The sequence below is a fragment of the Micromys minutus genome, assembly GCF_963924665.1.
Source record: "Micromys minutus genome assembly, chromosome: 3".
NCBI lineage: Eukaryota > Metazoa > Chordata > Mammalia > Rodentia > Muridae > Micromys > Micromys minutus.
This window is the reverse complement of record NC_137972.1, coordinates 80690927-80708274: the sequence shown is the minus strand read 5'-3', so window position 1 is coordinate 80708274 and position 17348 is coordinate 80690927. Positions and strand designations below refer to the sequence as shown.

Genomic DNA, 17348 nt, shown 5'->3' with positions numbered 1-17348 from the left:
GCAAGAGAGAGAGGAGGGGTCAAGCAGCTCCTTTTATAGTGTCAGGTCACTGGGGCGGAGCATACCTGGCTACTGCTGGGTAATTGAGGGGTGGGGTATACCTGGCTGTTGCTAGGTAACTGAGGGGTGAGGTTTACAGAATCCTAACAATAAGAGTCTATAATCTTCCCTCTGAAATTTCACAAGCCAGGCCTCCATCTTCTGCACTGTTCTCAACATTATCTTCCAAGCTCTTACTGAACATTCCACAGAGCTCTTAACATCCCAATGGCTCTTTTAGCTCAAAGTTCTAAAGTCCTTTCACAGTCCTCCCCAAAACATAGTCAGGTTGTCACAGGAATACCCCAATATGTTGGTACCAATTTGTCTTAGTCAGGGTTTCTATATCTGTACAAACATCATGACCAAGAAGCAAATTGGGAGGAAAGGGTTTACTCAGCTTACACTTCCACATTGCTGTTCATCACCAAAGGAAGTCAGGACTGGAACTCAAGTAAGCCAGTAAGCCTCCATGGCCTCTGCATCAGCTCCTGCTTCCTGACCTGCTTGAGTTCCAGTCCTGACTTCCTTTGGTGATGAACAGCAATGTGGAAGTGTAAGCTGAATAAACCCTTTCCTCCCCAACTTGCTTCTTGGTCATGATGTTTGTGCAGGAATAGAAACCCTGACTAAGACAGGAAGTGAATTTAAACGTGCAAATTACTTTTAAAAATTATTATTGTTTGGGGATTTTGAGACAGACTTTCACAATGTAGCCCTGCTAGCCTTGTACCCACAATATAGCTCAAGCCAGCCTCAAAATGTAGGTATTGGGATTATAGGCATGGGCCTCTATGATCAGCAAAAGTGATTTTTCTGTTATTTAAATTGTATTATCTGTGGTTTAGGCTGGGTATGCAGCTCACTGGTTGAACACTTGTCTGGTATACATAAACACCCTGGAGTCTATTTTCAGCACTGTTAAAATACAATTTAAGTAGCTACACATAGCTTCTGCAGAGGGCAGTGCAAATTTAGAGTGTGTGTGAATGAATATTCACCCAGGAAAGGGAAGGAAGAGGAGGCAGAGCAGTCAGGTGCCTATGAGTCCAGAACTTACCAGAAGAGACAGAGGACATTCCTGCCCAGAGGATCTTTGTCTTTCTTTCTGGGAATACAGAGCTGCCTGATAGGTTGGACATAGGCTAGGGCTGACTAATCATAGACACCCTGACTAGGGTTTGTTTTATTTTTAGGGATTCACAAAACTATATTTTTGGAGCTTAATTGGGAAGATTGTTTGTCTAATGTTCGTAAAGTCCTGGATTGAACCCCCAGTACCAAATCATCCAGGTGCAGTAGTGGTCTACACCTGGAATCTTGGTTCTTGGGGAGGTATTGTAAGGGGAAAGGGGTTTGAAGTTATACTAGGCTACATATCGAGTTCAAGGCCAGCCTGATATATAGTCTTTAAAAGATTTATATTTTGTTTAAGGAAGAAGGACCCTTAAAAAATAACCACCATGTGTTCATAATGTGTGGGAGAGAGAGCTTCTTCCAAAGCTTACATCTCACCCTGGGCCCTTGGGCATTGTTGCTGCATCAGGGACACACCTGGCATACCAGAATTGGGGCCACCTGCGTCAGAATTTGGCACAAAGGAACCAATAAAACAAGAAGACTTCCCAATGATTTCCAGGTCAGTGGAGACGCCCGCCCGGGTGCAGGCTAAGAATAAAAGGCTCGCAGATACTCTGGAGCAAAGGGCATGTGGGCTAGAGAAGCGATCGATCAGAATCTTAGAGCAGTGGGAGGCAAAGCAATGTAATGTCCACGAGACTAGGAGAGGGTCAGTTCTATCTTTACAAACCATTAGATACTGACTTTTATTTCTGTTTCGCCAAGGAAGAAGCGCAGGCTCAGAAAGGTTGAGGAACTTGCCGCGATTGCAGATTCAGGTTTCCCTTGCTGCAGAAATCCCTACTCCGTCATACATGGGAACTCCCCTAAGCCATTGCGGAACCACCACAGGAAGGGCCAAAGGGGCAGCATGGTTCCTCGTGGCTGTTCCCTCTTCTCTCTTCCTGCTCCCTGAAAAAATATCCTTCCAGAATCGATCCCAAGAAAAATCTACAGTTCCTGAGCTTCAACTGCTGCTGCTGCTGCTGCTGCTGGTGTGTGTGTGTGTGTGTGTGTGTGTGTGTGTGTGTGTGTGTGTATTATATTTTGAGACAGGATTTCTGTATAGTACAGATGGGGCCCGAACTCTCGATCTTTCTTAGACTGTAAGGACATGAAGAACAGTAGTTATTCCTAAAACCCCGGGTCACTGCACAAGGTCTGGCAGTCAGGAATGAGGCTTGGCCCCTTTAAGTCCCCACTGGGAACGCCCCGGGCTGGCAGCACAGTTCCGGGATCTGCTAACTGGGAAAGCCAGTGCTACAGGGACCTCCAAGCTCCTGTCCCTGAAGTGCCCCTCCCCACGCGCCCGCTGCTTCCTGGAGCTGCGGGGCCTCGGTGTTGGGAAAATGAGCCGCATCTACCACGACAGCGCCCTCCGCAACAAGGTGGTGCAGAGCGCGCGACTGCAGGGGACCTGGGACCCCACCATCCACCAAGGGTAGGCTGTGCTCTGTCCACCCCGTTGCTGGCCAGAGATGAGTTGCGCTTTCTTCCACGGCTGGCCAGGGGTGGTCTGTGGTCTGTCCACCCGACCTGGGACTCCGTTACTGGCCAGGGGTGGACTGGGCACGGGAACTTCCTGAATTGGCTGTGTCGGGTCCCTGGGACCCTGGTCCCTGCTGTGGCCAGCAGTGACCTGGGAGCATCCCAGGGGCCTGGACTTGAGGCCTTTGTTGAACTCCGGATCTGAGCCCTGCTCGGAGATTGATCTGGGGCACCAGGGGCATTGGGGAAAGAGAAACTGGGGTTACCAAAGCCACCCTAGGCATCCAGCTGGCTTTTCCCAAAGTCCCTGGCACCCGGAAGACAGGTAAACTTGAAATTCCCGCCTGCATGCATATCCACTGGAGGGACTCCAGATTCCCAAGTGGAACTTCAGAGGCGGTGCCGGTTCTCACTGACCTCAGTTCTTTCCCTACACCAGGGCTCCAAACTCTAGCCATTTGTCACACTGCATCACTGGTGACCAGTTTGCGGTGTGGCAGGAACGATAGTAGGACAGTGGGAACATCGGAGGTACTGTTCTTGCCCAGGGTGATAAACAGGATGGACAATTTCATTTACAGTCAGAAACAACAGGAAGTAGTCTACATGAAAGAAGCCAAGCCCGGAAAGCCAAATATCCCATCATTCCCATCTAGGAAGTGGAATCTAAAGTCCCCGTGGAATAGTCTCAGTTAAAGGAGGAGTAAGTGCTGAAGATCTAATGTCTATATAAATGTGATTGTGTGAATCACTCCAGCCCACGAAGGTTCTTTAAAATAGGCAAAGCCCTATCTCACCAGCGAAGAGGGCTTACTGTGCCTTCAGAGAACCTGTGTTCAGTTCCCAGCACCCACGTCATTGTGCTCAAAACTACTTGTAAGGCCAGCAATGGGGGATTTGGTTTCCTCCTCTGGACTCCACAGGCACCGGTAAAGACCAGTATACATGCGTATGCTCACACAGACACAGATCCTTACACACATGTAAAAAATAATAAAAACACCCAGGTATGGTGGCTCACAACCCTAACCCCAGCACTTGGAAGGCAGAGGCAGGCTGATCTCTGAGTTCAGAGCAGTTTGGTTTACCTAATGAATTCCAGAACAGCTAAGGATACATAGGGAAACCCTGTCTTTTTTTTTTTTTGTTAAGGATGTAAAAGAAAAATAATTTATTGTACCATAGACACTTGCTCTGGTTGTAGTCTGGGAATCGCCACTCAAACCATACACTGGTCTTAGTTAAGCAAGAATAGTTTATTGAGCACACATAGCACTGGATGTCCTGTTCCACAGGAAGGAAAAACCTACCAGTCTATCCTCAGGGCAGGCTCTTTATATGAAAAATTAGGTTCAAAAGTTCGAAAGCAAGCATTGGAGTGGTACAGCATTTTTGGCTAACTAGACAAAGTATTATCAGCCAACTTTTAATCTGACTGGTCCCGAGTGAGGTAAGGGGTGTGGTGGACGGGTGCTGAACAGGGGAATTTCAGAACATTGAGATAACAGGGCGCAAGTGATTCAGTCATAACTTTTTGGATGATTCGTAACATTCTTTAGTGTCAGCTCTGGATAATTATTTCTGAGAAGTAGAGTCTGAGAACCTGAACTTAATTTCACCTTATGAACAAAACGGCCACGGTTATGTTAAAAGAAGCAGCCAGATTTGCTTAACTAAAAATTTAGGACCATTTATTTATTCATTTATGGCATTTTGCTATGTGTTAAAGGCTTGGCTTATTGCTTCTCAGCCTTTTGGCTAAGATAAATTGTAAAGGCTTGGCTTGAACTCAGTGTAGCTCAGCCTAGGCTTTGAACTCACCACAATCCCCCCTCCCTAGTGCAGGGATTACAGGTGTGTGTCAAGCCCAGCTGTAAAAATTGCTTTCTACTTCGTGTTTCATAGTTTACACTTGCCTTAGCGTTCATGACCTTAGCTAGTCTAGCACCAAAGGAGCACAACCAGAGGCTCCTTTGCTCCTCATTGTGGGTGAGAATCCTGAGGGTCATAATAATGCCCAGCGTGTCTGTGGTGGGGGGAGGCATCTCTTGGCCTTGGAATAGCTTAGGAAGGTTCTTTGAAGCCATGGAGATTCAGATGATGGAAGTAGAACATGAATGCTCAGTTCCAGACCTTCTTGAAGACAGGTGACGAGGAGACCGTGTGTGTGTGTGTGTGTGTGTGTGTGTGTGTGTGTGTGTGTGTGTGTGACTCGTTTCTGTCTTAGCAGCTCAGATTCTCAACCAGGCCATTAAATCTGAGGGTGGCTTTCTTAAGGACTGACAACCAGCATTCCTTCTTCCCCTCTTCTCATCCCCAGAGGAAATGGTGTCTTGCTGGAGGGAGAGCTTGTGGATGTATCTCGGCACAGCATCTTGGATGCCCATGGCAGGAAGGTGAGGTTGTGTCCTGGTTGGCCTTCATAGGGTCTCCTCCCTCACCTACATGATATCTCCTTGTGCTGGTTAAGATCCAGGCCATGACTGAGGTCACAGAACAGATTCTCACAGTCAAATGGGACCGGTAGAAAGGGGACTTACGGGGGCCTTGCAGTGGGACTACATGGTTCTTGCAAGAAGAACTTCCACTGCAGCTGAAAAGCCAGAGCAGGCCCCAAGCCCAGTCTAGACTGAATAGACAGACCCCATGCTGACATCCGGGTCTGCAGCTGCTGTATGGCCTTCTGTCTTTATCCTCAGGTTGTGTTCACAGCTCACGCAGTCTAGGTGTCTGCGAGCACTCCACAGTCCTGTGCCAGCCCACATCTCCTTTCTGACACCAGTCCTTCTGCCCTCTTTTCAGACAGCCCCTTCTAGTGCTCACCACGCTGTCTCTTGGGTCCTTGGTCTCTAAACCTCAGTTTAACATCAGGCCCTTCCAAGGTGGGCTGAGGCCTGGTTCTTCATCCAGCCTAGGCCATCTATGTATCTATCTATGTATCTATGTTTCTATCACCTGTCTGTCTGTCTGTCTGTCTGTCTATCTATCTATCTATCTATCTATCTATCTATCTATCTATCTATCTGAGACAAGGGGTTCTCTAGCCCTGTCTGTCTGTCTGTCTGTCTGTCTGTCTATCTATCTATCTATCTATCTATCTATCTATCTATCTATCTATCTATCCAAGACAAGGGGTTCTCTGTAGCCCTGGCTGTCCTAGAACATGATTTGTAGACCAGGTTGGCATTGAATTTAAGAGCTCCTCCTTCCTATGCTGGGATTAAAGGTGTACACCACCATGCTTCAGCGTATGCTTTTGTATGTCATGCTACTGGCTGGTCGTTTTCATGCCCAGAGATCTTGCTACAACTCTCTACTCTTTAGATTGAAAGTCAGTAGGAGGACTCACAATCTGGAGACTCCACCCAACCTGTCCAGGACAGCTGTGCCAACATGAACCTGGCCTGCCTCAGCTGGCCCAATGCAGGCAGGTGTTCACCCAGACCCTTTCCAAATGTGTCTCTTGTGCCCTTACTCCCGAAGATACAGATGGCAGAAACCCTGTCCTCTCCCATTTTGTTACTGATTCCTTGCAATGTCCTTAAAAGACATGTTATGCTATTCCCAGATAGGGGAAAATGAGGCACACAGAGCTTGGAGAGATTTGCCCCATTGCTATGTTTGTGGGAGTAGCAAAGTGGCTGCCCTCCGTTAGTCCATGGCCTTTCTGAGGCTTGCTGGCAACTTCGATCCTGCCTTGTGGCCTGTAGGGACCTTAGTACTTGGATTACAGGTCATTGGCTGTGTGGAAGCCTTGGAGTCAGGCATTTTGCTTCCCTGCCATGTTTTTGTAGCATGCTCTGTGTGACAGGTACTCTAGTAAGAATAAGAGTGAACAAGTATTTAAATGAGGCATCTGCCCAGCCTATGCCGCAGTGTAACACCAGGAATGTGATTCTGGGGCAGAGGCTACAGGGAGAGCCTGGGCTATGTGCTTTGGTTTTACTGGGATTGGGGTGGGGAGTGAAGTAGTCATCCCTTCTTTGCCACACCCAGGAGCGCTACTATGTGCTGTATATCCAGCCCAGTTGTATCCATCGGCGTAAGTTTGACCCCAAGGGAAATGAAATTGAGCCCAACTTCAGTGCCACCAGGAAGGTGAACACCGGCTTCCTCATGTCATCTTACAGTAGGTATCCTGGGCTCTTCCTTCCCAAGAGGCTGTTAGACTGTCCTGTTTGTCCCCAGAGGTCCTTGAAAGTGGCTTCTCAGCACAATTGGCTTTGATGCTGTTTCTGGCTTGAGCATCCCTTGTTAAATTCCTTTCTATCAACCTTTCCCCCTGCTCCCAATTCCCCATTGCCCCATCTTAGTCCTGGAAGCCAGGATGGCCTTCCAAATGGCTTCCATTTTCTGAAGTCTGGCAGAGTCATCCCCAGGCTCGGCTTTGAGCTCTAACTATCATTGTGTAGAGAGCAGGCCAGGTCCCAGCAGTCTCTGTCCTACCCAGATGTTTCCTTTTTGGTTCTCAATCTATCTGTGAAGCTTATTGGTTACTTAACTTGTTGCTATGACAAAATACCTGACAAACCAACTTCAAGGAAGAAAGGGTTTATGTCACTTGCACAGCAGGAAGTCAGACAAACCCTAGGGACACTGCTGGGTGCCGTGGAATCCATTGGAGCTTTCTGAAACCTTACTAATGGCTGTTTCCCAGTGAGCCCCACCACCTACAGGCTTCTGACTTCATTCCTCCCTGAGTTGCTGGGAGTTGCCAGGGCTAGCCTGGAGTAGGCCAGTGCAGGGTGCAGACCACAGGCTGGCTGCTGGTTCTAGAACCTGAGAGAACACTGGTTACAGAGTCTCAGTGGGAAGGCAGTGGGTATTTGAATACTCGCTAAGTCTTGGTTTTTCACTAAGATGGGAATAACAAAATCAGAGACCCCTACTGAAGGCTGGCTGGATGCCAGACACTGTGCTAAATGCTCAGCTTGCTTTTTGTTTTTGTTTTTGTTTTTTTATCACTTGCCACGCCATAAACCCTCTGTTGTGAGATTCTTTTATGAGCCCTGGCAGGATAGATACCCTCACCAGCTCCTGAAGGTCCTCAGAGAATGTTTCTTCTCCAGGAACACTAACACTCCTGTATCATATGTTCTACAGAAGTGGAAGCCAAGGGGGACACAGACAGGCTCACCCTGGAGGTGCTGAAGGGCCTGGTAAACAAGCCCGAGCTGCTGGAGTTGACAGAGAGCCTCACCCCAGACCTGACAGTAGCATTCTGGATGCCTGAGTCGGAGATGGAGGCCATGGAACTCGAACTGGGGACTGGAGTACGGTTAAAAACTCGGGGTGATGGCCCCTTCATAGGTGAGCAGTGTGATTCACTTTGCCGGTTCCAATAGCCTATAGGGGACCCTGGCCACCTTTCAGAGGCTCCCCATCTCTTTTGCTTAGAGCAGTGGGAGAAGGCCAGATTTGATCTCCCACAGTACATGACCTGGGACTTTGAGATTTACTCCTAAATCTATGGCCAACTGCTCTGGGGCCTTTAGACTAGATACACTATGTCCCATCATCTAACCCCTAGATTCCTGTGGCTGGCCCTTGCTCTCTAGTGATCTGGGAGTCTCACCAAGAGAACAAGCCAATCCAGACTTGGAATGGATGGCCTTACGCTGACTAATTTACAAGGAGAAAGGCTATTGAACTTCTCTTCCTTCAGATTCCTTAGCCAAACTGGAGCTGGGGACAGTGACCAAGTGTAATTTTGCTGGTGATGGAAAGACGGGAGCATCCTGGACAGACAATATCATGGCCCAAAAGTCTTCAGAGAGGAACACAGCGGAGATCCGAGAGCAAGGAGACGGGGCAGAAGACGAGGAATGGGTAGGTGCAGGGGACAGCTGTGGAACCTTACCTGGCACTGTTGCCTCTCTTAGTGGAGTTTTACACATACAGGGTATGATTGAGGTTGAAGGAATGGAAGGCAAGAGAAACTCCTGTGATTCCTGAGAGGGTGTTAGCATAAAGGAACCAACAGAGGGTGACAACCTAAGACTTTTCTTGCTAGAGGACACAAACTGCCCAATGGACAGACACAAAGCACCAGAGATGCATAAAAGCAAGAGTGAGAAGAAAAGATTACAGAAGGAACTGGGACTGTCCTTTAGTTTGGAAATATTTCTCTTGAAGTGATGCATTAACCATGGGGTGGTCCTTGAGCAACCACGTTTTTTCTTTAGTCTAGACTCGGAAGCACTGATGTTTCCTGTGCTGAGGGTCAACATCCTACTTAGTTCTTAGCTTATATTTAGTTGTTCGTCTGAAGTGTACTCACCTAAAGATTTGGACCGATAACTGAACCTCCAATAGAACATGTAGAGCAAAGAAGTTGCAGAAAAATGGGGTATTTGCCTCAAAAATGACATGGCCGACTTTGGCCAAAGGTCAGGGGAGTGAGTGTGGTGGTGGTCAGGGGAGGGAGTGTAGTGGTGATGAGGGAGGGAGTGTGGTGGTGGTGAGGGAGGGAGTGTGGTGGTGGTCAGGGGAGGGAGTGTGGTGGTGATGAGGGAGGGAGTGAGGGAGTATGGTGGTGGTCAGGGGAGTGAGTGTGGTGGTGATGAGGGAGGGAGTGAGGGAGTGTGGTGGTGGTGAGGGAGGGAGTGTGGTGGTGGTGAGGGAGGGAGTGTGGTGGTGGTGAGGGAGGGAGTGTGGTGGTGGTGAGGGAGGGAGTGTGGTGGTGGTGAGGGAGGGAGTGTGGTGGTGGTCAGGGGAGGGAGTGTAGTGGTGATGAGGGAGGGAGTGTGGTGGTGGTGAGAGAGGGAGTGTGGTGGTGGTCAGGGGAGGGAGTGTGGTGGTGATGAGGGAGGGAGTGAAGGAGTGTGGTGGTGGTCAGGGGAGTGAGTGTGGTGGTGGTCAGGGGAGGGAGTATAGTGGTGGTGAGGGAGGGAGTGTGGTGGTGGTCTGGGCTCCCAGATGACAAGTGGTGGAGTTGCTGGAACCAGCTTTAATGAGGTAAGGCCAAGGCAGTGGCTGAGGGTCCCATGAAGACCACAGGCCCAGACCCTCATCTGAAGATTGCCAGGAGACTGTTATGGATTCTGCTTCACTCACATCCCTTGACTTGGCCTCTTTGTCTTGTCTCCAGGATGACTGAGATTCGTCCTCGCCTACCAGCATCTGGGATGGTGTCACTGAGAAGTGGCCACACCAACTTCTACCTTGGAGAGATCAGTCTTGTCAAGCTGAATACCACTTAACACACTGCTAAAATCGAATCCAAGACCTCAGTACTTGCCAAGGGTCTCCAGGCTATGGTTTTTATATGCCGGTGTCCCTCTTTGGATGCAAGGCTAGCTTTCATAGACCTATCCCCAGTGTTCCTTTCCCTAGGAGGTGGACAGGTACTGGATGAGTCCTCCAAGGTACACAATTGAAAAAGGCTCATTTTCTGAGTCCAGTGGGGTTCCGGGGGTAAGAGAGCAGACTCCTTTCATTCCTGTGTTTTTATTTTTTCCTTCCTTTTCCTCTGTGACAGCCATCTTGTGCCTGTTCTCCTGTTCCAGTTTTCTTCCATCTGTCCTTCCCTGCTCCACACCCAAGATACCACTTCTTTACCTATATTTGGCTCTGTGCCCCCATGGGGTTTCCTGCCTTAGACCTCTGTCTTTAGTTAGGGTTCTTACTACTCTGATGAGACACCATGACCAAAAGCAACTTGGGGAGGAAAGGATTTATTTTACTCACAGTTTCATATAATAGTTCATCATCAAAAGCAGCAAAGGCAGGAACTCAAGCAGGGTAGAAACACGGAGGCAGGAGTAGAGACCATGGTGTGCTGCAGACTGGCTCTGCCTGATTTCTTCTAGAACCCAGGACCATGAGCCCAGTAATGGTACTACTTACAATGGGCTTGGATCTCCCTCATCAACCACTAATTATGAAAATGCCCTACAGCCGGATCTCATGGAGATATTTTCTCAATGGAGGGTCCCTCTTTCAGGGCATTCTATACCTTCTGTCAAACTGACATAAAGCTAGTTAGCACAGACCTATCTGGCTGCTGTCCTAAAGATGCCATTCTTGGGAAGGCCTACAGCCTTTCCAGCAGTGTCTGGCTGGTCCACAGGTCTTGACACATTTCATTAGGTTACACACACACACACACACAAACACACACACACACACACACACACACACACACACACACACACACACACACACATATATATATATATATATATATATATATAATTTTATATAGTGCTAGTACTCAAACCTAGTGTTTCATGCTTGCTACGTGAGTGACCTACCAAAGCCTACACATACAAGTCCTGGACCATATTTTTTGGTATGACTATTTTTGTTGTTTTGTACTTGGAGAACTCAGCATACTCCAGGAAAGAATTCCTCCACACTATTGGGTTCTTGTCTGGTATTAACAGTCTTCTAGCTGAGCCATAATCTTAGAAGAGAACCCCAGTCTTTAGTCATGAACACTGCCTCATTGAGTAGTGTGCCCCTGCTCAGCCCTGCGATGAGATCTGGAACAGAAGTCTACATGTCCTGAGTTTAACTCCACATAGCCATGGCAGGTGTATGAGCCCTGCTGTATCCTTGGAAGAAGGATGGAGAAGGACAGGGTTTACTGATCAACTTCATGTGTCAAACACAATGACAGATGCTTTCTGTGACAGGAACTGACAGTGCTGAGTTCTTCCTACTCTGTCACAACAATCTTACAATGTACACAGGATTACTACCCATATTTTTGATACATAGGACTGAAGATTCCAGGCTCTATGAATAGTATAGATTGCCAGAGAAAGGAATTTACATCCAGGCAGTCAGTTTCAAAGCCTACATTTCTTTTTTCTGAGGGAGGACCTCATACATTATAGGTTGACCTTGAACTTGCTATGTAGCTGAGGATGACCTTAGCCTTCTGATCCTCCATTTACCTCCCCAGGGCTGGAATTACAAACTTGCATCCAAATGCCTGGTTTATGTGGTGCTAGAGCTCACACTCAGGACTTTGGGTATACCAGGCAAACACTCTACCACCTCACTCCCTCCCACCGTTCCTCTCTCTCTCTCTCTCTCTCTCTCTCTCTCTCTCTCTCTCTCTCTCACTCTCTCTCTCTCTTTCCCTCTCTCCCTCTTTCCCTCCCTCCCTCTCTCTCTCTTTCTTTCTCTTTTGAGGCAAGGTTTCAGTATGTATCCCTGGCTGTCCTTGAACTGCAGAAATCTGCCTACCTCTGCTTTTTGAATGCTGGGATCAAAGTCTACATTTTTGATCACCAGACTTATGCTTCCACATGCAAACCACAGAGGAGGAAGAGAAGTTCAGGCAGGTCAGACAACCATCCCAGTTTCTAAGGGGAGGAGCCAGGAGTCAAGTCCAGAGTTTTCAAAACAAAGCTTTAGTCTCTTCCATTGTCCCTTATTTCTTTGGCCACAAAAAGGTTTTGGATATAGGGGCAAGAAGATGTAAAATCACATCATTGGTGTCCTGTATCCGGGTGGCTTGCAGACTAGTCATGATGGGGCCTTACTTTTGAAGGTGGTGGGGAATGTGCTTATCTGTAAGGGTATCAGGTGAGAGATCACTGTAGTTTGGTCTGCAGCAAAGACAGACAAAGAAAAGAGTGAGACAAGGGCCCATGTCCAGAGGTATTTAGAGAGCAGAATCAATCCCAGGAAAGAGGAAGGAGTCAAGATGCTCATACTCTGGTGTTCGGAAGTGTTGGGCTGCATAAGATTGTTTAGCAACAGCCCAGCCTGAGGCTGGACTGAATCGGATTCCTGGGAAAAGGGAAATCACTTGTTCTGTAGAAAAGAACAGGATTTTAAAGACAGGCAGGGAGTTCATGCTTATAATCTCAGTGCTTGGAGACAGAGGAATAGACAGGGTTGCCATCAGTCTGAGGCTAGACTACACTACAGATTGAGACCTCCATTTCACAAAACCAATACTGAAAACCATGCAAGCAAAAGAACACCAAAAAGTTGGTAAGATGGCTCCGTGAGTCAAAGCGCTTGCCACCGAGCCTGAAGCCGGGTTGAACCCCAGAACTCACCTGGTGGAGGAGGGAACCAACCCCATCAGTTGTTTGCCGACTGCAATATTCATGCACACAGTAGCATATGGGCACCCCAACACACACAAAGCCTGTACACTCCAGTTCTGAGGTGGCCTCTTCTAGTCTTTGAGGGCACCTGAACCCATGTGCTCACACCAACATGTGGACACATACACCTACAACATAATTAAAATTAAATCTTTAAAAAAATTTACAACAGATTATTGTGTTATAGTTCAATAATAGGTCTCCCTTTAATTATGATTTGGGGCTAGTGAGGAAAAGGCATTATCAAACCTGATGACTTACATTATTAGATCTTTCTGACTTACATGGCAGGAGAGAACTGATTCCAAAGTTGTCCTCTGATTTCTACACATGCACCTGCGATGGTGCATGTGTCCTCTCCAATAAACATATAAATGTAACTTTTAAACATACTTCAAGGGCTGGAAGGATGGCTCAGTGGTTAAGAGCACTGGCTGCTCTTCCAGAGTTCGAGTTCAATTCCCAGCAACCACATGGTGGCTCACAACCATCTGTAACAGGATCTGATGCCCTCTACTGGTGTTTCTAAAGACAGCTGCAGTTACTCATATACATAAAATAAATATATTTTTTAAAAACCTATTTAGTTATCCTACTTGATTTGATTGGTGGGCAAAGCTGGTTCATTCTTGTTACTCTATTTTAGAATTGTCTTTGATATTTCTGCTCAACATTTGAATCATTTTGTCACACTTCAATTCAACAGTCATTTGAATTTTTATTTACTAAAAACTCAGGGATGTATGTGGTGGTGCAGGCCTTTAATTCCAGCACTTAGGAGGGCCGAGAAATCGAATTAACAGCAAGAGGTAGGTGAAATCTCTGAGTTCAAGGCCAGCCAGGGCGACACAGCGAGACTCCGTTTTAAGGAAAGATAACATATAAACAAACAAACGAATAAATAAAGAAAAAGGTGTTACCAGTTTGAGGCCAACCATTCCTTTTAAATGGGGTTGGATGAGAGATCCCTTGTGATGTCAACTTTCAACATCTAAAGGAGAGAATGACCATTTGCACTAGCAGGCTTTTGCCTAATTCATTGCAACATTGTAATAATGAAAAATAAAAGCCTAGCTTTTGCCGGCTAAAGATTAGAAGCCACACAAGCTTCCTCCTGGTCCCTCAAACTGGCGCGGCTGCTGGCAGTAATTGTCAGTCTCGGTCTTTGTTGCCGACGCGGTTGGCTCCAGGATGGAACCAAAATGAGGGGCTCAATCCCAGCCAGGATTGGACTGGTTACCAGGATGGCTCCCCAAGCAAGCGCGGCGACCTCTCCAGGGTGCCCGAGCCCCCGGACCCTTCGATGCTCCCACCCCGGGGTACCGACCCGGAGCAGCTTTCAGCCGGACACCAACCGGAAGTGTCCTTGTTGTGCCGGAAGGAGGTGCGTTCTTGGAGCAGCTGGTGCGGAGAGAAACGGGACGGCCAAAGATGATTCAGGCGATTCTGGTTTTCAACAACCATGGGAAACCGCGGCTGGTCCGCTTCTACCAACGTTTTGTGAGTGCGGCCCGGCCCGCCACGCCCCTGCGTAGTACCCGAGCCTATCCCTTCCCCATGACCAGTAGCAGCGTTAGGCAGCACTTCGGGCTCAGTCTCCGTGCATGACCCACCCCCCTGCTCCTCCCTCATCCTTCCTGGATCTCGGCTTTTCTGTGCTTTGTGACACTTTCCTCTGGGTCTTAGGGCCAGACGCAGTACACGGTGTACCTCATTGAAATCTTGGATGGCAGAGCGTCTGTCTTTAAGTTTTTTTTTTTTTTTTTTTTTTTTTTTTAATTGATGAGCGTAGTTTTGTGATAATCCGGTCGTTGGGTTCTTTCAGTTTATATTTTCTCAGGGGCATGGAGAGAAATGCTTTCCTAGAATCACTTGCTTCAACATTGGCTGGGACTTTATCATGGTTGGTCTTTTTATCCTGTAGGGTTACAGAAAGTCTCTTTAAAAATTGGGGGGGGGGGATGAGATATTACAAGATGCCAGTTGTAGTGATGCATACCGCAAAGTTCAGAACTCGGAAGATGGAGGCTTGAGGATCAGGACTTCAAAGTTATCCTCAGATTCACAGCTAGTTCTAAGCCAGCTTGAGCTACACCAGACCGTATCTTAAGAAACCAAATAATTAAACAAACAAATAAATGCCGTCATGGGATGCCTCAGCAGTGTTCACACAAATTTGAATTTTCTAGAAATATTTCCTTTGGGAAAACACAAATGTCATTATTTGCCTCCTGTTCCCCAACAGTTTATACGTGGTTAGGTTACAAAATATCTGAGAGACTGGTTAAGCCTGAGAGGAAATGGGATCAGAAAACATTTAAGTTTCAGCCCCACTTTTCCTCGGGTTAAGAAATGTTTCTGGGCCTTTTATTTTCTTTTTCATTATAAATGAAAAAAGTTTGCTTTTTTAAATAGGTTTTTCTAACTACATTTTTTTTTTAAAAAAGAGCACTTAATATAACTTCCATTTATCTGTGCATTTGTTTCTCCTATTTCCTAAGTTTTATTGAGCTATAAATCACTGCACAGCTACTTAATGCATACCGTTTGGTGGCATCTATCACAAGTTGAGAACATTTTTATCTCTACTCCTAAAGAATCTTCTCCCTGTTAGCAGTCAACATCCCTGTCCCTAAGCAAGCACTTTTCTACTTTCTCTTACACTTAACAAGACATCCTTATGTTTCATCTGTATTTTGGTGTGTGTGTGTGTGTGTGTGTGTGTGTGTGTGTGTTTTACTTATTTTGAAGCAGGATCTTATGTAACTCAGTCTGTCCTGGAACAGGAGATCCTTCTACTCAGGTAGGCCTGGTGGGTGCATGTCTATAATCACAGCATTTGGGAAACAGAGGCAGGAGGATTGTTAGTTCAAGACCAACCTTGGCTACATAGTGTAGACATTAATAACAACAAAACCAAAACCCAACCTTAACCTGGACTGGATTGGGCACTGGGTTGGCTGTCTGGCACACCTCTCTAAGCCTATGAAGAAACTTCTCGGTCTGTCTTGCTTTCCCCTCCTGCATCTGATGATGATCACCAATGCTGAGAGATGATGGAGGAAGAGAGCCCAAGATGTCCTCTTAGCATCTCAGAAAGCAGAATCAGAGTCCAAAGAGACAGAAGCAAGCTGACTTCAGTGAACTCAGCTGTGGCTGCAGGGTCAAGGGCCTGTAAAACTTGTGCATAGAGTTTTGTGTTGGGTTTGGGGAATCAATAAATGGAGCTTTCTAAGTCCAAAAACAAACAAACAAACAAAACCAGGGGCATGCAAGCAGTCAGTAGTTTGCCTTGTTGAGCCAGGAGTTAGTGGTCCTCATTGTTTGACGCTACCACCTATCCCTTCGTCTTTTTGCCAGTTCTGCCTATAGGTAGATAAAGGGCTTTAGTTGAAAAGATGTTTTGTCAGTTTAAATAAGTGCTCGTACTTAGCGTGCTTTGTATTTCTGGGCACACAGAGTTAATCTTTGACAACATCCTAGCAAATGTGAGCTTGGTGTGTTGTTCACATGGAAACCAGGAAGATAGTGATTGATTTGTTCCAACTTGTGGGCAAGTGATTAGCAAGTTTGCATTCATACATTCAGTAAATACTGAGAGGTTTTCAGACCCACACTGAGCCAGCCATTTCCTCTCAGTGATTAGTTCCCTAGGTATTTTAAAGAACAGGCTATTTCAGAGCTAAGTTCAGTGGTATAGAATGAAAGGGATTACATTTTTTAATGTGTTTTTCTGGTTTAAGGAAGATCCAAGGTGAACTTTTTTTTTTTAATGCTGTGCAGTCAGAGTGTAGTCCCCAGACCTGAAGCACTGCTGTTTGTGGGAGCTGGACTCAGTCCCAGGCAGATTGAACATCGGCCCCGGAGGGTTTCCATTCTTCATAGATTTATTTAAGTGTATGAGTCTTTTGCCTGCATGTATGTATTCCACGTGTCTACCTGGTCCCCTTGGAGATTAGAAGACGGCATTAGATCCCTTGGAACTGGATTTATTGATGGTTGTCGGCCATCACCTGGTTACTGGCAATAAATCCTCTTAATGGCTGAACCAGTTCTCCATTTCCTGATCTAGAGTGTTTTATTGTTGATGTTTGTTTGTTTGTTTGTTTTCCAAGACAGGGTTTCTCTTTGTGGCCCTGACAGTTTTGGAACTCACTGTAAACCAGGCTAGCCTCAAAATTCACAGAAATCTACCTGCTCTGTCTTCCAAGCACTGGAATTAAAGGCCTGCACCACCATTACCAGGTTCTGATCTAGTGTTTTTAGCTACTTAGTTTCTGTCTGGTTTCTTCCTTAACCTGTTTGTTTGTGTGTGTGTTTGTTTTGAGACAGGGTGTCACTCTGTATCTCTGGCTGTCCTGGAACTTACTGTGTAGACCAGGCTGGCATTGAATTCACAGAGATCCATTTACCTGCCTCTTCAAGTGCTATTATTAAAGTACTATTACTCCTGGCTCTGCCCTCCCTTATACTGGGTCTTGCCTTCTTCCTGCCTTTACCTACCAAGTGCTAGGGTTACACACATGATCTACTACAATGGGTTTCCTTTCTCCCTTTCACCTCTCTTCTCTACCCCTTCCCACTCTTCCCTCTGTTTGTTTTTTTTTTTTTTTTTTTTTTTTTTTGTTG

At 46.7% G+C, this 17348-nt stretch overlaps 2 protein-coding genes across 2 annotated transcripts in view; both read left to right on the top strand.

The window, feature by feature from the left end:
* Positions 1-2437: 2437 nt before the first annotated feature.
* On the top strand, positions 2438-10733 carry ARPIN (actin related protein 2/3 complex inhibitor). Its single transcript, XM_080914512.1, has 6 exons — positions 2438-2599; positions 4967-5042; positions 6643-6775; positions 7750-7956; positions 8312-8475; positions 9737-10733. The coding sequence occupies exons 1-6, from the start codon at positions 2508-2510 to the stop codon at positions 9743-9745; spliced, it is 681 nt and encodes a 226-aa protein (XP_080770638.1). The 5' UTR covers positions 2438-2507; the 3' UTR covers positions 9746-10733.
* Positions 10734-14100: 3367 nt separating this feature from the next.
* The window catches only part of LOC308418997 (AP-3 complex subunit sigma-2), a 44005-nt gene continuing 40757 nt past the window's right edge, over positions 14101-17348 (top strand). Inside the window, exon 1 of the mRNA XM_080914513.1 lies at positions 14101-14219. Coding sequence (XP_080770639.1) covers positions 14151-14219 — 69 coding nt within the window. The 5' untranslated portion in view covers positions 14101-14150. The remainder of the gene's footprint in view (positions 14220-17348) is intronic.